Consider the following 16,301-nt stretch of genomic DNA (forward strand, 5'->3'; position numbering starts at 1 on the left):
GTGATTAGTTCTCAAGCGCTGCAGCTCAGCCAATCCGGGCCAGCACTTCCTGGAGGCGGGGACTCCAAAACCTCCAGTCGAGGAAGCGCTGAATGAAGACTTCAAAAAAGTGCTGGAGACCTGCAAGGAGAAGTGCGGCGAACCTGACAGCAGCTGTTAGGTGATGTGTTTTGTTTTTTTATGCAGATAGTGCTTATTTTAGGGCTTTTACAGGAGGACTTTCTACTGTAAAAGTTGCATCACACCGCAAGAAAATTGGCTTGAGAAAGGCTGAGAACTCTCAGCCGAAACGTCGGGTTTTATATGCAAGATGGAATAAATTTGGAATTTTAACCAAGAAACTGCAACATGGTATTTTAGTTACACCCCCAATGTTGCTAGCATTTTGACACCGCAAGAAAACCACGTTTTCGTGTGATGCACCAGAAAGGAAGGCTCCATAGGGAAACATGGGCTACAAAACATCACTAATGTGAAGGAACCCATTGGAAAGCATGGGCTTCACATACATGCGATTTGTAGTATTGTTGCATCGCGAGAAAATCGCGTAACTTTGTTGTCCATGTGAAACCAGCCTAAGACAAAGAAAGAAAGGGGTTGTCTCGGCAGCATTTTTATAATTCTTGTTAAGCAGTACAACCTGTGTAGCAAAAATAGCTCTCTTCATCATAGTAAAATCTTCTTTATCAAGCATCTTATTCATGTCAGGCAGATTCCCTCTGCAAAAGAAAAATGCCAAAATGACATTTACTGACCATTTCCGTTAGTATTACTGTTATACAAGCTTTCTACTAAACAGTGTTACATTATAACATTACAGAAGTATATTGAAAAATACATCACTTACACTAGTAAGGACTCGTACAGCTTCTTTCCAAACTTCTCTTTCACTGCATTAGCTGTATCCCTATGGAGTGAGAATATAGAAAAAGCAAACGTGACTGACAAGCTGGGATGGCAACACGGATTTCATGATGTCCCCATTTTCTAAGAGGATTAAGATATTTTTAATAAACTTAACCAACTTCCTATTCTGCAGATCTGAAAGGGACAACGACACAGGATATATTGTTTGAAAAGGTGGTGATCATTTAACATAAAAACTTAGCTTAAAAACAACTTGTGCTACTATGATAACTAGTATGAAAAAAAAGGTGAGATGCACTTTTGCCAATTCCCTAAAATTATGTTTTGGCACTGAAAAAAAAGTGATGGCCACTAGGGGTCTCCCTTACTCCTAACTTGCCGTCCACTGCCTGGTGTCAAAGAGCGCTATGTAGTCAATGGAGAAAGCGAAAGTGCTGCTTCAGCTACTCAACCCAGTGATCACAGGCAGGCCCTGGAATGGCAGACCCAGATCAGCTCTATGTGCCTAATGTCACTATAGGGTGATGTTTATCCGCTGTAACTGGGGCTCCTTTGGATGCGTGAAATAGAAAGAAATTTACATTGTGAATGTCCGCCAGAGGTCTTCTAAGACATCATGGGAGACACAAACATTCAAAAAATAGTTTAAAAAAGTAGTAAAAAAAAATTTTTACAAAATAAAAATACATTAAAAAAAACCAACTCCCCAAAAACCTAAATCGTTGTCATAGCCGCCCTTAATCTGAGACTATACAAATTCTATATCAAAATGTCAGAAACAAAAGGGGGAACCCATTCTTGTACCCAATTTTAGCATGAATACACTTCCTAACAATAAACTATGTTCCAACATTTCTATTCAGCAGGGTTGATTCATCTTTTCCAACCTCCTTTGAGGCCCAGATGTCCCTTCCCACCTTTCCCTCCCCTAGATTTCCCTTTCCTACCCCATGTTCAACTGTTTTGTGTTTTATCATATTGATTGATTTATCTGAAAATCTGTGACATGGGTGTACTCTTTGGATGCTTTTCAAGGTCCACAGGCAGAAGAGATATGCTGCTAAATTCCGTTTTACAGCGCTTAACCTGTCAAAGTTCTACAGTCACATATGATTGTTAACTAGGTTTGTCACCTATGTCTTAAAATCTTTTTGAACGAGAAATAGATCCTCGTATACAGTGCCGTTGTGAAGCTTTCCCTTCAAGGCCCAGTAGTAGCTGATCAGTTTCAGTTGCAGGCCTCTAATCCACTAACATAAGGTTTGCCAAGTTACAAATAAGGCCCATTTGGACATTGATTATCGCTCAAAATTTGCTTAAAGGCAATTTGAGTGACAGTTTTGAGTGTTCACTTTGCATAAGCTTTTAAGTAGCTAATTAGCTACTTAACAGCCTATTAGTGTGTAAATGAATGCTTCTGCAGTATACAGAAGACAGCTGGAGCGCTGTCTTCTGTATACTGCTGCTGTGCAGCTGAGCAGTCTGAGCGGGGTATGCAGAAGACAGTGCTCTAGCTGTCTTCTGTATACAGCTCCTTTCTTCTCTGAGCTTTCAGCAGGTATCAGTGCCGCCCGCTTAAAAAAAAATAAAAATCAGCGTGCGGTGCTAAGGCTCATTGCTAATTTGTAGCTGGCTTGAAATGAGCGATGAACGAACAGTGCACGATGACAGCGCATTAAGACATAACGATTATCGCTCAAAAGATGGCTTTTGAGCGATAAGCGTTGTGTCTAAATGGGTCCACGCAGTGGAGCCACAGCCTGGGCAAAGTCACTGATTCTATAGCCTACTAACTCACCTCAACTTCCCCGACAAAAACAGAGTGCTGTTCTAATTAGTGTTCCCTTTTCCTGACCGTGGTAGGAAGTACCCAAAATATGCCTACAGTTCTTTATATCCTCCTCTCCTTTGATCTTACTCAGTCTTCTATCCCCATCAAAACCATGACAAAAAATCCTTGTGTGGGTGTCCCAGAAAAATCCCCATAAATCATCCATTCTCCTCATCCTCACATACCTACTACTGGCTGTAAGGTGACTGGATGCAGCAGTAGCCCACCACCCCTTCAGTCATCTCTCAGCTTAAAATAGAAGGCATCAGAAGGAAAAGATTTATACCCTTGTTATTTTGCAAGATTTCAACATGAATATTAAGACAATCCCGCAGGCTAAGAAACATTTGAAGATTTTTTTCTACTATTTACGATTATCCTTGAAGTGTAACTAAACTTTAAAAACGCCTGACCCATGATAGTGACATCAGATGTTTTGATCTGCAGCTTTTCAGCAGTTTCTGCCACTGCTTGGAGCGGTGTACGGGCTCATAGAAAGTCTAAGGCCTCATGTCCACGGGGAAAATCAGATCCGCTGCAGATTCTCCATGGAGAATCTGCAGCGGGTCCCTCCTGCCCCGCGGACATGGGCGCTGAAAATAGCAATTTAAAAGCATTTACCTATCCGTAGCGGGCGGGGACGCTCTGCTCTTCCTCACGGCCGGATCTTCATTTTCGGCCGGCGGATGAATTCCTCACGCCGGCGGCACGTCGCCGGCACGTCGTCGACGTGCCGCGCGCATGCGCCGGGCACATCCGCCGAGCCGAAGCAAGGGAGATGCGGCCGTGAGAAAGAGAAGACCTTCAGCGCCCGCTCCGGGTGAGTAATTCTTTTAAATTCCTATTTTTGGTCTCCCGCGGATCCGGACGGCTTCCATAGGCTTCAATAGAAGCCCGCGGGAGCCGTCCCCGCGGGAGACCCGCATGAAAATGGAGCATGGTCCAGATTTTTTCATGCTCCATTTTTTTTTAAATCTCTTTTATTGACCATCCGCGGGTATTTATCTACCCGCGGGTGGTCAATGCATCCCTATGGGGTGCGGATCCGCGCGCGGGAGATCCGCTGCGGATCCTAAATCATATTTTCCCCGTGGACATGAGCCCTAAGGAGTTTGTACACGTTATACAGTGACAGCCGAACAGGCACAGCACTCAGATGAGCACTTCTGCCTGTTCAGTTAACAATCTTAGCATGGTCTCAGCAAGCAGACCCAGCCTATTAAAACTTCTGACATGCCACTATCACAAGTTTAGTTATACTTCAATTTCTAGCTTTACTGTTGCGTTAAACACTTACCATAATTGTTTCCGAACTGCTTGACCCTTTAGCGTTTCCACATTAAAATTATTGGTCCGCGCAGGCATAATGAAGAAGGCTACAATTGTGATGTCACTGTGATTCATCTGATGGGAAGAAAAATCTCTGTAACCATCATCCAGTGAATAATTATACAAGATGCATATGACCGCCGTTCTTCATTCTTACCCTAAGAAGATAATTGAGTCTAGCTAAGGCCTCCAGAAAAATGTCAGCTCCTTTGTTAGAGAACTCATAGCGACCGGCGATGAAGAAAAACAAGGTCTTGTCCAAATTGAAGTCCAGGTGTCTGAAAGAAGGAAAAAAATAAAAATCTGTGAATTCAGAGCAGAAATCATAAAAAGGTGGTTGATGTAGAAGAGCAAATGAGTGAAAATGCTCCTCACTGGCATCTTTTAGACAAGATATTCCCGATTACAAAGCTATATTTCCTCTATATAAACCCATAGAGGTTGAAAAATCAGCCTCCACTTCATTCTATGCAAGAAATACAGCTACATTAAAAAAAATGATTCACTTAGTCATTAAATGTGTTTGAGGCGAATTTTCACCAAATTTGCCCATCTCAATCTGTTATGCTGAAATGGTTAATTATTGCATCAATACATCCCATTTCTGCTCATTTGTCAGCATTTACATAGAAGATGGATTGCATACATGTTAACTAAAAGTGGAAGGAGAGACAGAATGAAGCAATTTTTCTCAGAATCTTGACTATTAAAGACACTCAGGAAATCTATCTGTGCAGGCCAACTGCAAGAGAGCCTAATCCAGCTAAACCACGGCCGGCATCACCCACTAATGACGATGACAACATGCAGTGACTACTACTCCCACGCCGATTCCTCTGTCAGTTAGCAGTGCTGAGGAGTCCTGGACCACATTATTGGATCCTTATCAATACTGCTAACTGTTCACGGAGGGGAGGGAAGGTACAACATATACTCATCACATACTGCAAACTTTACATTGTCATTTTAAAGTATTGCTAAGTAAGTGCACCCACTAGTTTACTAGTATTAACCCTTTCCAATCCACTGTCTGACGTCTGAAGACATTATGTTGTTGGATGACATCCGTCGGGGTTCTCTTACTGTATATTGCCAGCCTCTCTGCTGTCGGAGCCTATCCAACTTGTCCCCTTATGCAGTACTGGCTTTAGCCAGCAGATAGCACTGTTGTGTAACAGCAGAAAATGAGTAAGCCCCCCTAGGAAAATTTGGATTGGAAAGGATTAAGAAGTCTAGGAGTCATTTTCCAATTTCATGTAAAGCTTAGTGCATGATGAAACGTTCCGCAACTTTCTAATATAACTGTTTATATCAACTTGCTGTCAGTGAATGGAAACCTTGTTTACATCAAGCTCCTATCCTGATCAGGTCTTGCTCGTATTACAGTATTATAGCCAAGTCAGTTGAATGATCAGGACAGGTTTTCAGCCGCACATTAGGAGGAATTTTTCAGTTCACTTGGAGCAAGTATAGATCGTCAATTGTAATAGAAAATGTGTGGCAAGTTTTCAGGAAGTTTCAACATATGATGATTAAAACAAGATCTTTAATCAAGATACATTGGTTTGCAGTGAGGTGGTCCTACCCGTAAAAGTGCCCCCGGATAAACTCCTGGATGCGGTTCTTACTCTGAGCGTGGAGGTTCTGAAACTCATGCATGGCAGAGAATTTCTTTACATTTAAACCGTTTGGGGTCACAACATCTGAAGAAGTAGAAGACATGAGAGAGTTAAAGTTTCCAGAGCACACAAACCAATGGGAGTGTACAAAGTTATACCTGGAGGCCCACAAATATGCCTGGCCAAAAGGTGCATTGACTTTAAGGGGTGTGAGAAGACATCTGAAAGGTGAGTGAGTGAGATGAACACGCCTCTAGGTAATTTATGCAAACAAGGAAGGTGGCATAATACCTGTGCAGCGCCACTTATCTGTTCGTGATATGTGCCAGATTAATTTAACGGGTGTCCAGGTGAGAAGCCATTGGGGAAGATGTGAGGCCTAGTGTAAGATGACATTGGCTTTGTGACTTGTGGCACCAGGTATCCTGGAGGTGAGGCTTTGGCTCACCCAGGTGAGAGGTTGGCCCGGGGGGCTAAAAAGGTCAGTCAGGCTGCTGTGGTTTCCCCAGAAGGGAGAGGGCAGGTAGGTAGTTTAAGTTATGGAGTTTGGTGGTGCAATAAATCAGGCTCCATTCACACTGCTGGTGTGTGAAAAAGTTAGCAAAAGTGAAGAGTGTTTAAGCAAGGGAATCTGATGTCTACGGCCATCTTCGTATCCTTCCCATGCCCCTGAAGGAGGTCAGCACCCCCTTATCAAGCCCCTGGCATGCAGATTAGTCACTTATGTTCCACTAGTTTCCTCCTTACCAGGTTTGCGTTTCAGCAGATGTTCAGCTTCTATTGCGGTGATCTGAGAGACGGTGGTGAAGACATGGCTGCACTGAACCGCGGCACGTTCCATGCAGTATCTGTGATAGATCTGACGATCTCCAGCTTCCTTATCTACATTAAACTGCCAACAGAGGAGGATTAATGTCATGGATTAGGCAGGACTCTTTCATACAGCGGATATGCTGCACGTTTTCTGCCCCGGAATTGCTGGAGGAAATCCTGCAGTTGTATTACTATAGTAAGAAAGCAGACGAGATTTTAACAGATCTCATCCACACGTTGGGGAGCAACATCCACGCACATATTGACACGTGGTGTAGATGCTAAAACCGCCAGATATCTATTCTTTCAGCAGATTTTCACCTATTGTAACGCACATGATAAAAGCGTGTCAATTCTGCATGCAAGAGAATTTCACAACAGAGTATTTTCCAGCTAAATTAACACTACATTTGGACATAGTTTTACGCAAGAAAGCTGCACTCTATTACATGGCTCTATACTTAAAGGGATTGTTCAGAAGTTTAAAGGTAATAGGTCACCACCTATGAGCACTATAAACCAAGTTATGGTGTACATAAGACAGCTTCTGTAAAGTCCGGGTGTTTATTTTTATACTTACTGGGCTCCCCGTTCCCACGCCGTCACCTCGGGAAGTTGACATGCAGACTATCCAGCAGACTCATCACTGCAGATTGTACATTAATCTCTATGGTAGTGCATGCATGCAGTCTGCAGAGATTAGTCCGCTGCTCTGTCTGGAGGCCGACTTCCCGAGGTGAAGGTGTGGGAACGGAGAGACAGATAAGCAAAAAGCTTAAATCCAATGGAACCTGCCCAATCAGTACAACAACTTAGTTTCTGGTGCTCATAGATGACCCATTGCCTTTAGGAAATGAAGCCAACAAAAGGAAATGAGAAAGGTTGAACCACTACTGAAGAAGTTTATTTTTAACTTCCTAATCTAGCGGTTGTTGCAGAAGTTTGTTTTCCTGTATTAGTGAAGCAATGCTAGACAAACCTCCCTGTCCTGATAGCACTCCCATCCATAACATAGCTGCAAACCAAGTTGCATATGACCATGCACATCACTGGCTCCTCATACCCACATGGGAAACAAGGCAGGCAGAGTGGAGGAGGTTGAGGGAGGTCCCTCCATCTGCAGACATCTTATGAACGGGGAGCAGGCATGTGCACATGTGCCCTGCGTGTCATTTACTCGGGACCCTCCTTGTGACTGGTGGGGGTCCCAGCGGTCAGATCCTCACCAGATACTTCTCTGTGGATTGGCGATAGTTTAGGTTATATGGAAACTTAAAAATCCAATCAGCAGTTCTTGCCTTCATAACTATTACAGAACCCATTATGGAGGTTTACATTTTACTGTCATCGTACAAATTATGTAGGTTTTTCTTTGCAAACGCATCATCGTATTAATGCAGTAGAGCAGTAATAAGGCAGACAACCATTTATATACTACATTTCAGCCTGCATCTGTTCCTCATATAGGAGAAATGCTAGAAAACACACTTCTAAAATCCTGGCGAGACTACTGCAACACTCCTTTGAGGTCTACCAACTGTCCAGTCTATCCCCCTCCCACGCCTCCCCTTCCCACGCCACCCCGACGCCTCCCCTTCCCACGCCACCCCGACGCCTCCCCTTCCCACGCCACCCCGACGCCTCCCCTTCCCACGCCACCCCGACGCCTCCCCTTCCCACGCCACCCCGACGCCTCCCCTTCCCACGCCACCCCGACGCCTCCCCTTCCCACGCCACCCCGACGCCTCCCCTTCCCACGCCACCCCGACGCCTCCCCTTCCCACGCCACCCCGACGCCTCCCCTTCCCACGCCACCCCGACGCCTCCCCTTCCCACGCCACCCCGACGCCTCCCCTTCCCACGCCACCCCGACGACTCCCCTTCCCACGCCACCCCGACGACTCCCCTTCCCACGCCACCCCGACGACTCCCCTTCCCACGCCACCCCGACGACTCCCCTTCCCACGCCACCCCGACGACTCCCCTTCCCACGCCACCCCGACGACTCCCCTTCCCACGCCACCCCGACGACTCCCCTTCCACGCCACCCCAACGACTCCCCTTCCACGCCACCCCAACGACTCCCCTTCCACGCCACCCCAACGACTCCCCTTCCACGCCACCCCAACGACTCCCCTTCCACGCCACCCCAACGACTCCCCTTCCACGCCACCCCAACGACTCCCCTTCCACGCCACCCCAACGACTCCCCTTCCACGCCACCCCAACGACTCCCCTTCCCACGCCACCCCAACGACTCCCCTTCCCACGCCACCCCAACGACTCCCCTTCCCACGCCACCCCAACGACTCCCCTTCCCACGCCACCCCAACGACTCCCCTTCTACGCCACCCCAACGACTCCCCTTCTACGCCACCCCAACGACTCCCCTTCTACGCCACCCCAACGACTCCTTTAAAGCAGTTTCCAATAAAGGGAGACCCGGGGTTCTATGGGACCCCATCAGAAGTTCCACATGGTGATTTGCTATGACATCAAGATGCTGTGTACTGCACCAAAAAAAGCCCATGGTGTGTGATACAAGCAACACACTACTTTGCACAAACAATTTAGATTTTTGGTCATTATATGTTGAGTATTATGTCTGTGTGGACACTGCATGTGTTACACACCATCTTCTCAGTTTGTTCATATAGGTTTCGTATTGGGTGTGTGACACATTATTAAAGTAATACAGCCTTGATAAATATATCAATCCCAAATGCCTGGCACATAACATCTAGCTATATACTGATAGTTATACTGTGTCATTGTCTCACCGCTTCAAGTTGGTTGTAGAAGTCAACGCTTCCGGCACACAGGTAACGGCCCAGAAGCGTGGCATGGGTGGTGAACATGGTAGCCACCGGGAGTTTACGAATCCGACACATACATAAGCCAACGCCAGCTAGCCATTCATGGAAATGAGCCAGGATAAAGGGCCTTTCATCGCCACACTGTGCTGCAAACTAAACACATCGGACAGGGTATTAATGATATGACTATAATAAACAGTGTGTCTGTATTGATCAATCTCAAGATCGGCACACGTACCTCACCCAGGAACCATGCTGTTAGGAAACCGAACAAGACAGCATCGTTGGCTTCTCTATCATACCATGGGATCCCAATGGCGCAGCTATCCCAAAGCTCAGTCTTCCAGCGGTCAAGGCTCCAGGCGGTGGCTGCTATGTCGATGAGGACTACATAGGGACTGCCTTCTATCAGCCAGCGGCCAAAGTACACCTGTGCAAAAAAAAGCTGTTCAGTTTCCAAAACAACTACAGGACACATTTTCAGAACTACAAGATGAAATAATTTCCCTTTTGGGGGCAGTTTAGCTGTCTGCAATGAGGTTGTGAGGTGCCATTCTGTTGTCATGGCAGCCCAAGGCTTTCTGAAGGTGAACTGTCATGTATTTTAACATATTAAGACATGCCTCTGGTATGCCTTAAAAGATTGCCTGCAAAAATACCATCAACAGAAATGCTGAAGTATCGCAGTCTATGGTAGAGGAAACAATTGAAAGTTCTCTATAATTTTTCTTTTTTTTTTTTTATACAATAATTAAAAGACAATATTCACCATGTGGGATAAATAACAAAGGGAATTGCTCTTTTTGGTCACGCCATCCTCAAGAATAAATTAATATAACAAGATCAAAAAGTCAAACGTACTCCAAAATGGTACCAATAGAAACCACAGACAAAACGAGCCCTTGTACAACCCCATCAACGGAAAGAAATTTATAACGGTTAGAAGACTGCAAGAAATTTTTCTAAAAGATTTTTTTTTAAATAGCATGGCAAAAATACAAAACACACCCAATTAAAATTGGGTATCGCCGTAATCTTACTGACCCACAGAATAAAGTTATGTCATTTTTGTTGCAGTGTATATACGGTAAATGCAAGACCAAGTTTTTCAGTACCTTTAATAGTACATTAAATAGTATCATTGAAAAATCCAACTTGTCCTGCAAAGAACAACCCTCAGCCAGCTACATCATTGGAAAAATAAGCTATAATTTTCTGAAAACAGAGAGAAGAAACCAAAAATGGGAGGAAAAGAAAATATCTTTTTTTTTTTTTTATAAAGGCAATGTCCTTAGAGGGTTAAAGGATGAAAATAAACACCACACTACTGATGACTCTATATAGTTGACTGGAGGGGGTCCGCAGCTCAGAATCCAAGCCAATGAGCTTGAGTGAGTGCAGCAACGTCAGTCCATACCATGCACAGTGCCATACATTGTATATTAGCTGTGCCCGGTATGGCAGCTCAATCCCATTCACTTGCATAAGAATGAGCTGTTCTCAGGCCATGTGGCCGATGAACATGACTAGAGATGAGCGAGTATACTCGCTAAAGGCAATTGCTCGAGCGAGCATTGGCTTTAGCGAGTACCTGCCCGCTCGAGACAGAAGGTTCGGGTGCCGGCGGCGGGCACGGAGCTGCGGGGGAGAGGGGGAAGGAACGGAGGGGAGATCTCTCTCCCCCTCTCCCCCCCGCTCCCTCCTGCTGACAGCCGCTACTCACCGCTCCCCCGCGCAGGCACCCGAACCTTCTGTCTCGAGCGGGCAGGTACTCGCTAAAGGCAATGCTCGCTCGAGCAATTGCCTTTAGCGAGTATACTCGCTCATCTCTAAGCATGACATCACAGGCCTGAAAAGAGGTCGTAGCTCTCAACCAAGCCCTGCAGACTCTTCAACCAGTATGGCAGGGATCCTGAGACACAAATCCCCGTTGATCAGCTATTGATGACCTATCCCTAGGATAGGTTATCAAATAATAAAGTTCTGGAAAACACCTTTAAAAAGAAATAAAATGTGTTTGGTATTGACAATTAGGTGGCAGTATAATATTTTACACTCAATGATTAGCATTCAGATTCCTGTGATTGAGCGAGAATGTGAATGATTAGCGATCAGTGTAAATGCATGCCATAACTGAAATGACAAATAAGAAGCTTATCACTTCTCGTTTGTTGTTTAGTTTCTGCATTCAGAAGACTGAATGTATAGTTTTGTGTAAACAATCGCTCACTTATGAATGACTGCCCGATTACTGTGATTGGAGGCGGGCTGGCTAAAATGATCGCCGACTCCTTCTCCATTCACTACGGTTCAGTCAGCAATGCTCATTCATGTGTAAAAGCACAGGAATGATTATCGCTGGGGCGACCTGTTGGGCATGTGTCATTGGTTTACAAAAAGGTGTCATTTAGAAAACCCATATCACCACTGGCGTACATATACGGGGTGCTGGGGGTGTGGTTGCGACCCGGCCCCTGAGCCCCTGGGGGCCCACGGGGCTTACTTTCCACGACACTGACTGACTGCACTTACTTTCACTATGGTCTCTGAGCAGGCAGGCAGCCTCTCCTGCACATCGGCGCTTCCTCCCAGGACCTCCGCTCAGACCCCTCCCCCATCTGGTTCTCCAGCACAGAGATCATCAGAGGGGAGGGGTCTGAGCGGAGGTCCTGGGAAGAAGCGCCAATGTGCAGGAGAGGCTGCCTGCCTGCGCAGAGACCATAGTGAAAGTAAGTGCAGTCAGTGAGAGGGAACGTCCTCGGTATGATTAAGAGGGGGGAGGGGTGTTCTGTGTGTGATGGGGAGTGGGGGTGAGTGAGGGGTGTTCTGTGCGTGATGGGGAGTGGGGGGGGACGAGGGGTGTTCTGTGCGTGATGGGGAGTGGGGGGGGACGAGGGGTGTTCTGTGCGTGATGGGGAGTGGGGGGGGACGAGGGGTGTTCTGTGCGTGATGGGGAGTGGGGGGGGACGAGGGGTGTTCTGTGCGTGATGGGGAGTGGGGGGGGACGAGGGGTGTTCTGTGCGTGATGGGGAGTGGGGGGGGACGAGGGGTGTTCTGTGCGTGATGGGGAGTGGGGGGGGACGAGGGGTGTTCTGTGCGTGATGGGGAGTGGGGGGGGACGAGGGGTGTTCTGTGCGTGATGGGGAGTGGGGGGGGACGAGGGGTGTTCTGTGCGTGATGGGGAGTGGGGGGGGACGAGGGGTGTTCTGTGCGTGATGGGGAGTGGGGGGGGACGAGGGGTGTTCTGTGCGTGATGGGGAGTGGGGGGGGACGAGGGGTGTTCTGTGCGTGATGGGGAGTGGGGGGGGACGAGGGGGGACCTGTGCGTGATGGGGAGTGGGGGGGGACCTATGTGTGATGGGGAGTGGGGGTGAGTGAGGGGGGACCTGTGTGTGATGGGGAGTGGGGGTGAGTGAGGGGGGTTCTGTGTGTGATGGGGAGTGGGGGTGAGTGAGGGGGGTTCTGTGTGTGATGGGGAGTGGGGGTGAGTGAGGGGGGTTCTGTGTGTGATGGGGAGTGGGGGTGAGTGAGGGGGGTTCTGTGTGTGATGGGGAGTGGGGGTGAGTGAGGGGGGTTCTGTGTGTGATGGGGAGTGGGGGTGAGTGAGGGGGGTTCTGTGTGTGATGGGGAGTGGGGGTGAGTGAGGGGGGTTCTGTGTGTGATGGGGAGTGGGGGTGAGTGAGGGGGGTTCTGTGTGTGATGGGGAGTGGGGGTGAGTGAGGGGGGTTCTGTGTGTGATGGGGAGTGGGGGTGAGTGAGGGGGGTTCTGTGTGTGATGGGGAGTGGGGGTGAGTGAGGGGGGTTCTGTGTGTGATGGGGAGTGGGGGTGAGTGAGGGGGGTTCTGTGTGTGATGGGGAGTGGGGGTGAGTGAGGGGGGTTCTGTGTGTGATGGGGAGTGGGGGTGAGTGAGGGGGGGGTTCTGTGTGATGGGGAGTGGGGGTGAGTGAGGGGGGGGTTCTGTGTGATGGGGAGTGGGGGGGGGGGCGAGGGGGGTTCTGTGTGATGGGGAGTGGGGGGGGGGGGCGAGGGGGGTTCTGTGTGATGGGGAGTGGGGGTGAGTGAGGGTTGTTCTGTGTGACGGGGAGTGGGGGTGAGTGAGGGGGGTTCTGCGAGCCGGCACCTGACTTCACTATTAGAGGTATGCTGGAACTGAGCCGCTGTTTTGGTGACTGAGGGCTCAATGCCACAGCCGTAAGCCTACAACACTGTGGGAGACCACCAGCATCTCACACATTTCCCAGCCATGCACGCTGCCGGCAGGGACCACATATGGCTTTGTGTGGCACTGCACATGCACAGGGGGATTCTTTTTTTAATTCCCCACTCTGTTTAGAGTGACAATACGTATGGAAACAATGTAATGTGTATGGGCAGCGTATCATACAAGTGTACAGGGCTCACGTTACGTGGTACGCAGAGAAAGAGAGCATGCTGGGATTACCACGTGTGCATAATACGTGGTGAAAACCTGGCCGTGCACATGAGCCCTAACATGTTATAAAAGTTAGCTCATGCTGTCTCCAATGTATGTGTGCCTGTATTATGTATGTGTATATATCATTATTTTTTTCTTTCTTGGGGAAGCAAAGCGTGCCTTGAGGCTTGTGTTCTGGATGTTTTAAAAATCTAAAACCCCTGATTACTAATGATCCATTGATGGGTCATTAAAAAAAAACAGTAATGTGGCTAAAAGTGATATACAAGGAGTAGCTGTGAAAAGGAGTGGTGGGTGGACGGGTCTGGAAGGGGGCCCCAAGCTAAACTTTTGCACCCGGGCCCATGAGCCTCTAGCTACGCCCCTGCATATGACCATAGCCCATTTGGAAATAAGAATGTCACACAAAGTCCCCAGTTCGGGACAACCCCTTACAAGATAGAATCACTAGCAGGTACGGCCCAGCCACCCTTTATATGGTCATTCATTCATTTTTGAATGTGTGTCTAATGTTTCATTTTCCCTGGAACACCACCTTGTAAGTTGTGAAGTTGAACCTACATAGATCTGACGATGCCTGGACCAGTTAAAACTTGAAACGTGAATGTCCTCATGAGAAGCCCTTTTAACCCTCTGTGTATGTCAGTCTTAACTGGATTATCTGGAATTCTATTCATGAATTATCACGCACACATAGGTCAGGTATTTATAACTATTTTACAGCATGGAATTCTGGCCAACACTATATGCGCTATTCTCATACACTTTGCACATGAGTTTTAGGTTGATTATCTTTGACCTTTCTGTGAAAGACAAGACCTCTTTCACGAGGACTTCCTGACCTCCACGCTGTCACCGTCTCACCGACATCTCAGCTGTCAGGACATTATGGGTCCTCAACCTGTGATCCTGTCCGGGAACCTGAGGCCAAGCCTGACTTACAATTTTTAGAGCTGACCTTTCCAGCGAGTAGTAACAGAATCCGGCATAACCCGAGGTCACTGCGCAGGAACGCTAAACTTAGTGCTGGAACATGTGATTCTCAGCTCACAGACGGAAGGGGGGAGGCGAGAATTTTTTAGCAATGTCACAAGATGGGAGGTTTTCCCCTTCAACGTGCAAGACAATAACATGACAGTCACAGTAAGGCGGCCAAGAAAATTTAAAGGGCAACTGCGTGGCTACAGCGCTTTAGAAGATTGATTGACTGACTCCACTCTGCTGCATGGAGCACTAATCAAGTGGGATCCTGCATTAATGCATTTACTGTGTGTTGAAGTTCATGATACAACAAGTTCTAGAAGTTTCTCTTAAACTTATTTGGTACTATTTCATGCCACCTCATATATCACTAGTAATGAAGTACAAATGGGCTCAATCTTTAACAAAAAAAAAAAAATACAAAAAACTACTGCTTTTTGGTTTCTTTTTAATAATCTCAAAGTGTATTTGTTGTTTTTAGAATAAGTAGTCATGTGTATATGAGCAGCAATACCATTTCTGGCCAGGATGTGACATACATGGAATTTTTCATCAGTTTTCCCCTCTGCAGGCTTAATCTTGAATGCTCAGTTTTCCCTGATCTGGTGGGTACAGACTAGCTACCATGTCTATCTCTTACATACATCAGACAGAAGAGCAGATCCCACTCCCATATCTTTCCCACATACACCCAGAAGCCACTTGGAGGATATGAATATCCATTCAGTCGAGGCAGACTTTTGGTCACATTATGGATCATCATTCTCCATGCTTTCCTATCCTTGACCGCGTCTTCCAGTACTTCCATGTGCATGTTTCTATCCACTTGGAAGATATAAGTTGTGTAAATGTAATTCCAGTAGATGTGAAACAGTAAAGCTACTTTCACATCTGCATCAGGGGTTCCATTTTCCCCTAGTCTTAAAACAGAACCAAACAGCATGTAATGAACCCCATTGACTATAACGGAATCAGTTTGGTTTCCGCTCAGCTGTCCGGCATTTAACTGGACAAAGGCGTTGCATTCAGAGTTTTCTGCCAGATCTATGTCGGAACCTCTGAACGGAGGTTCAAGTGCAGATGTGAAAGTGGAACAAGACTATTAGCTGCTGCATCAGTGTTCCTGTGCTCTCCTGTCCCTCCAGAAGCACCTTCCCTCCTGCTCCATAGACCTCTATGGGCTGCAGGTAATCTGACTTGTCAGTGAGCCATCAGTATTTTTTTCTACCAATATTAGCAGTGAGCAAACAGCTTAATAGGGAGGAAAGAAGCCTGATAAGTGGAAAAAGCAGCATTTTCATGTGATAAGATATATTACAAAGTTTTGTTTATATAACTATAGCAATTATGAAAAGTTTGTTGAAATGACTGACCATGGGCACAGTTATTTCAAGGAACTGCACAAATCAACGTTATCAACTAATGCTAAATTTGACAGACACTATGTTAGAAACCAAATGCATTCCATTACAGTCAATGAGGTTTCATCATGTGCCGTTGGTCTCAGGCACCCGCAGGATCCCACACTACTTGTTATGGAGCAAGACAATGGGAATGAAAAACAAAAATGTGACAAGGCTTTACCCATAAAAGTCTATGAAGAGGGGAG

The 16,301-nt window shown here is 46.8% G+C and overlaps 1 protein-coding gene across 1 annotated transcript in view; it reads right to left on the bottom strand.

Annotated features, from left to right (window-relative positions):
• The window catches only part of GYS1 (glycogen synthase 1), a 36,562-nt gene that overhangs the window by 7,555 nt on the left and 12,706 nt on the right, over positions 1-16,301 (bottom strand). Inside the window, exons 3-10 of the mRNA XM_066607886.1 lie at positions 9,514-9,705; positions 9,240-9,428; positions 6,394-6,538; positions 5,613-5,730; positions 4,185-4,305; positions 3,996-4,102; positions 848-907; positions 641-719 (exon numbers count right to left, since the gene is read on the bottom strand). Coding sequence (XP_066463983.1) covers positions 641-719; positions 848-907; positions 3,996-4,102; positions 4,185-4,305; positions 5,613-5,730; positions 6,394-6,538; positions 9,240-9,428; positions 9,514-9,705 — 1,011 coding nt within the window. The remainder of the gene's footprint in view (positions 1-640; positions 720-847; positions 908-3,995; positions 4,103-4,184; positions 4,306-5,612; positions 5,731-6,393; positions 6,539-9,239; positions 9,429-9,513; positions 9,706-16,301) is intronic.

Source organism: Eleutherodactylus coqui, chromosome 6 (assembly GCF_035609145.1).
Source record: "Eleutherodactylus coqui strain aEleCoq1 chromosome 6, aEleCoq1.hap1, whole genome shotgun sequence".
Taxonomy (NCBI): domain Eukaryota; kingdom Metazoa; phylum Chordata; class Amphibia; order Anura; family Eleutherodactylidae; genus Eleutherodactylus; species Eleutherodactylus coqui.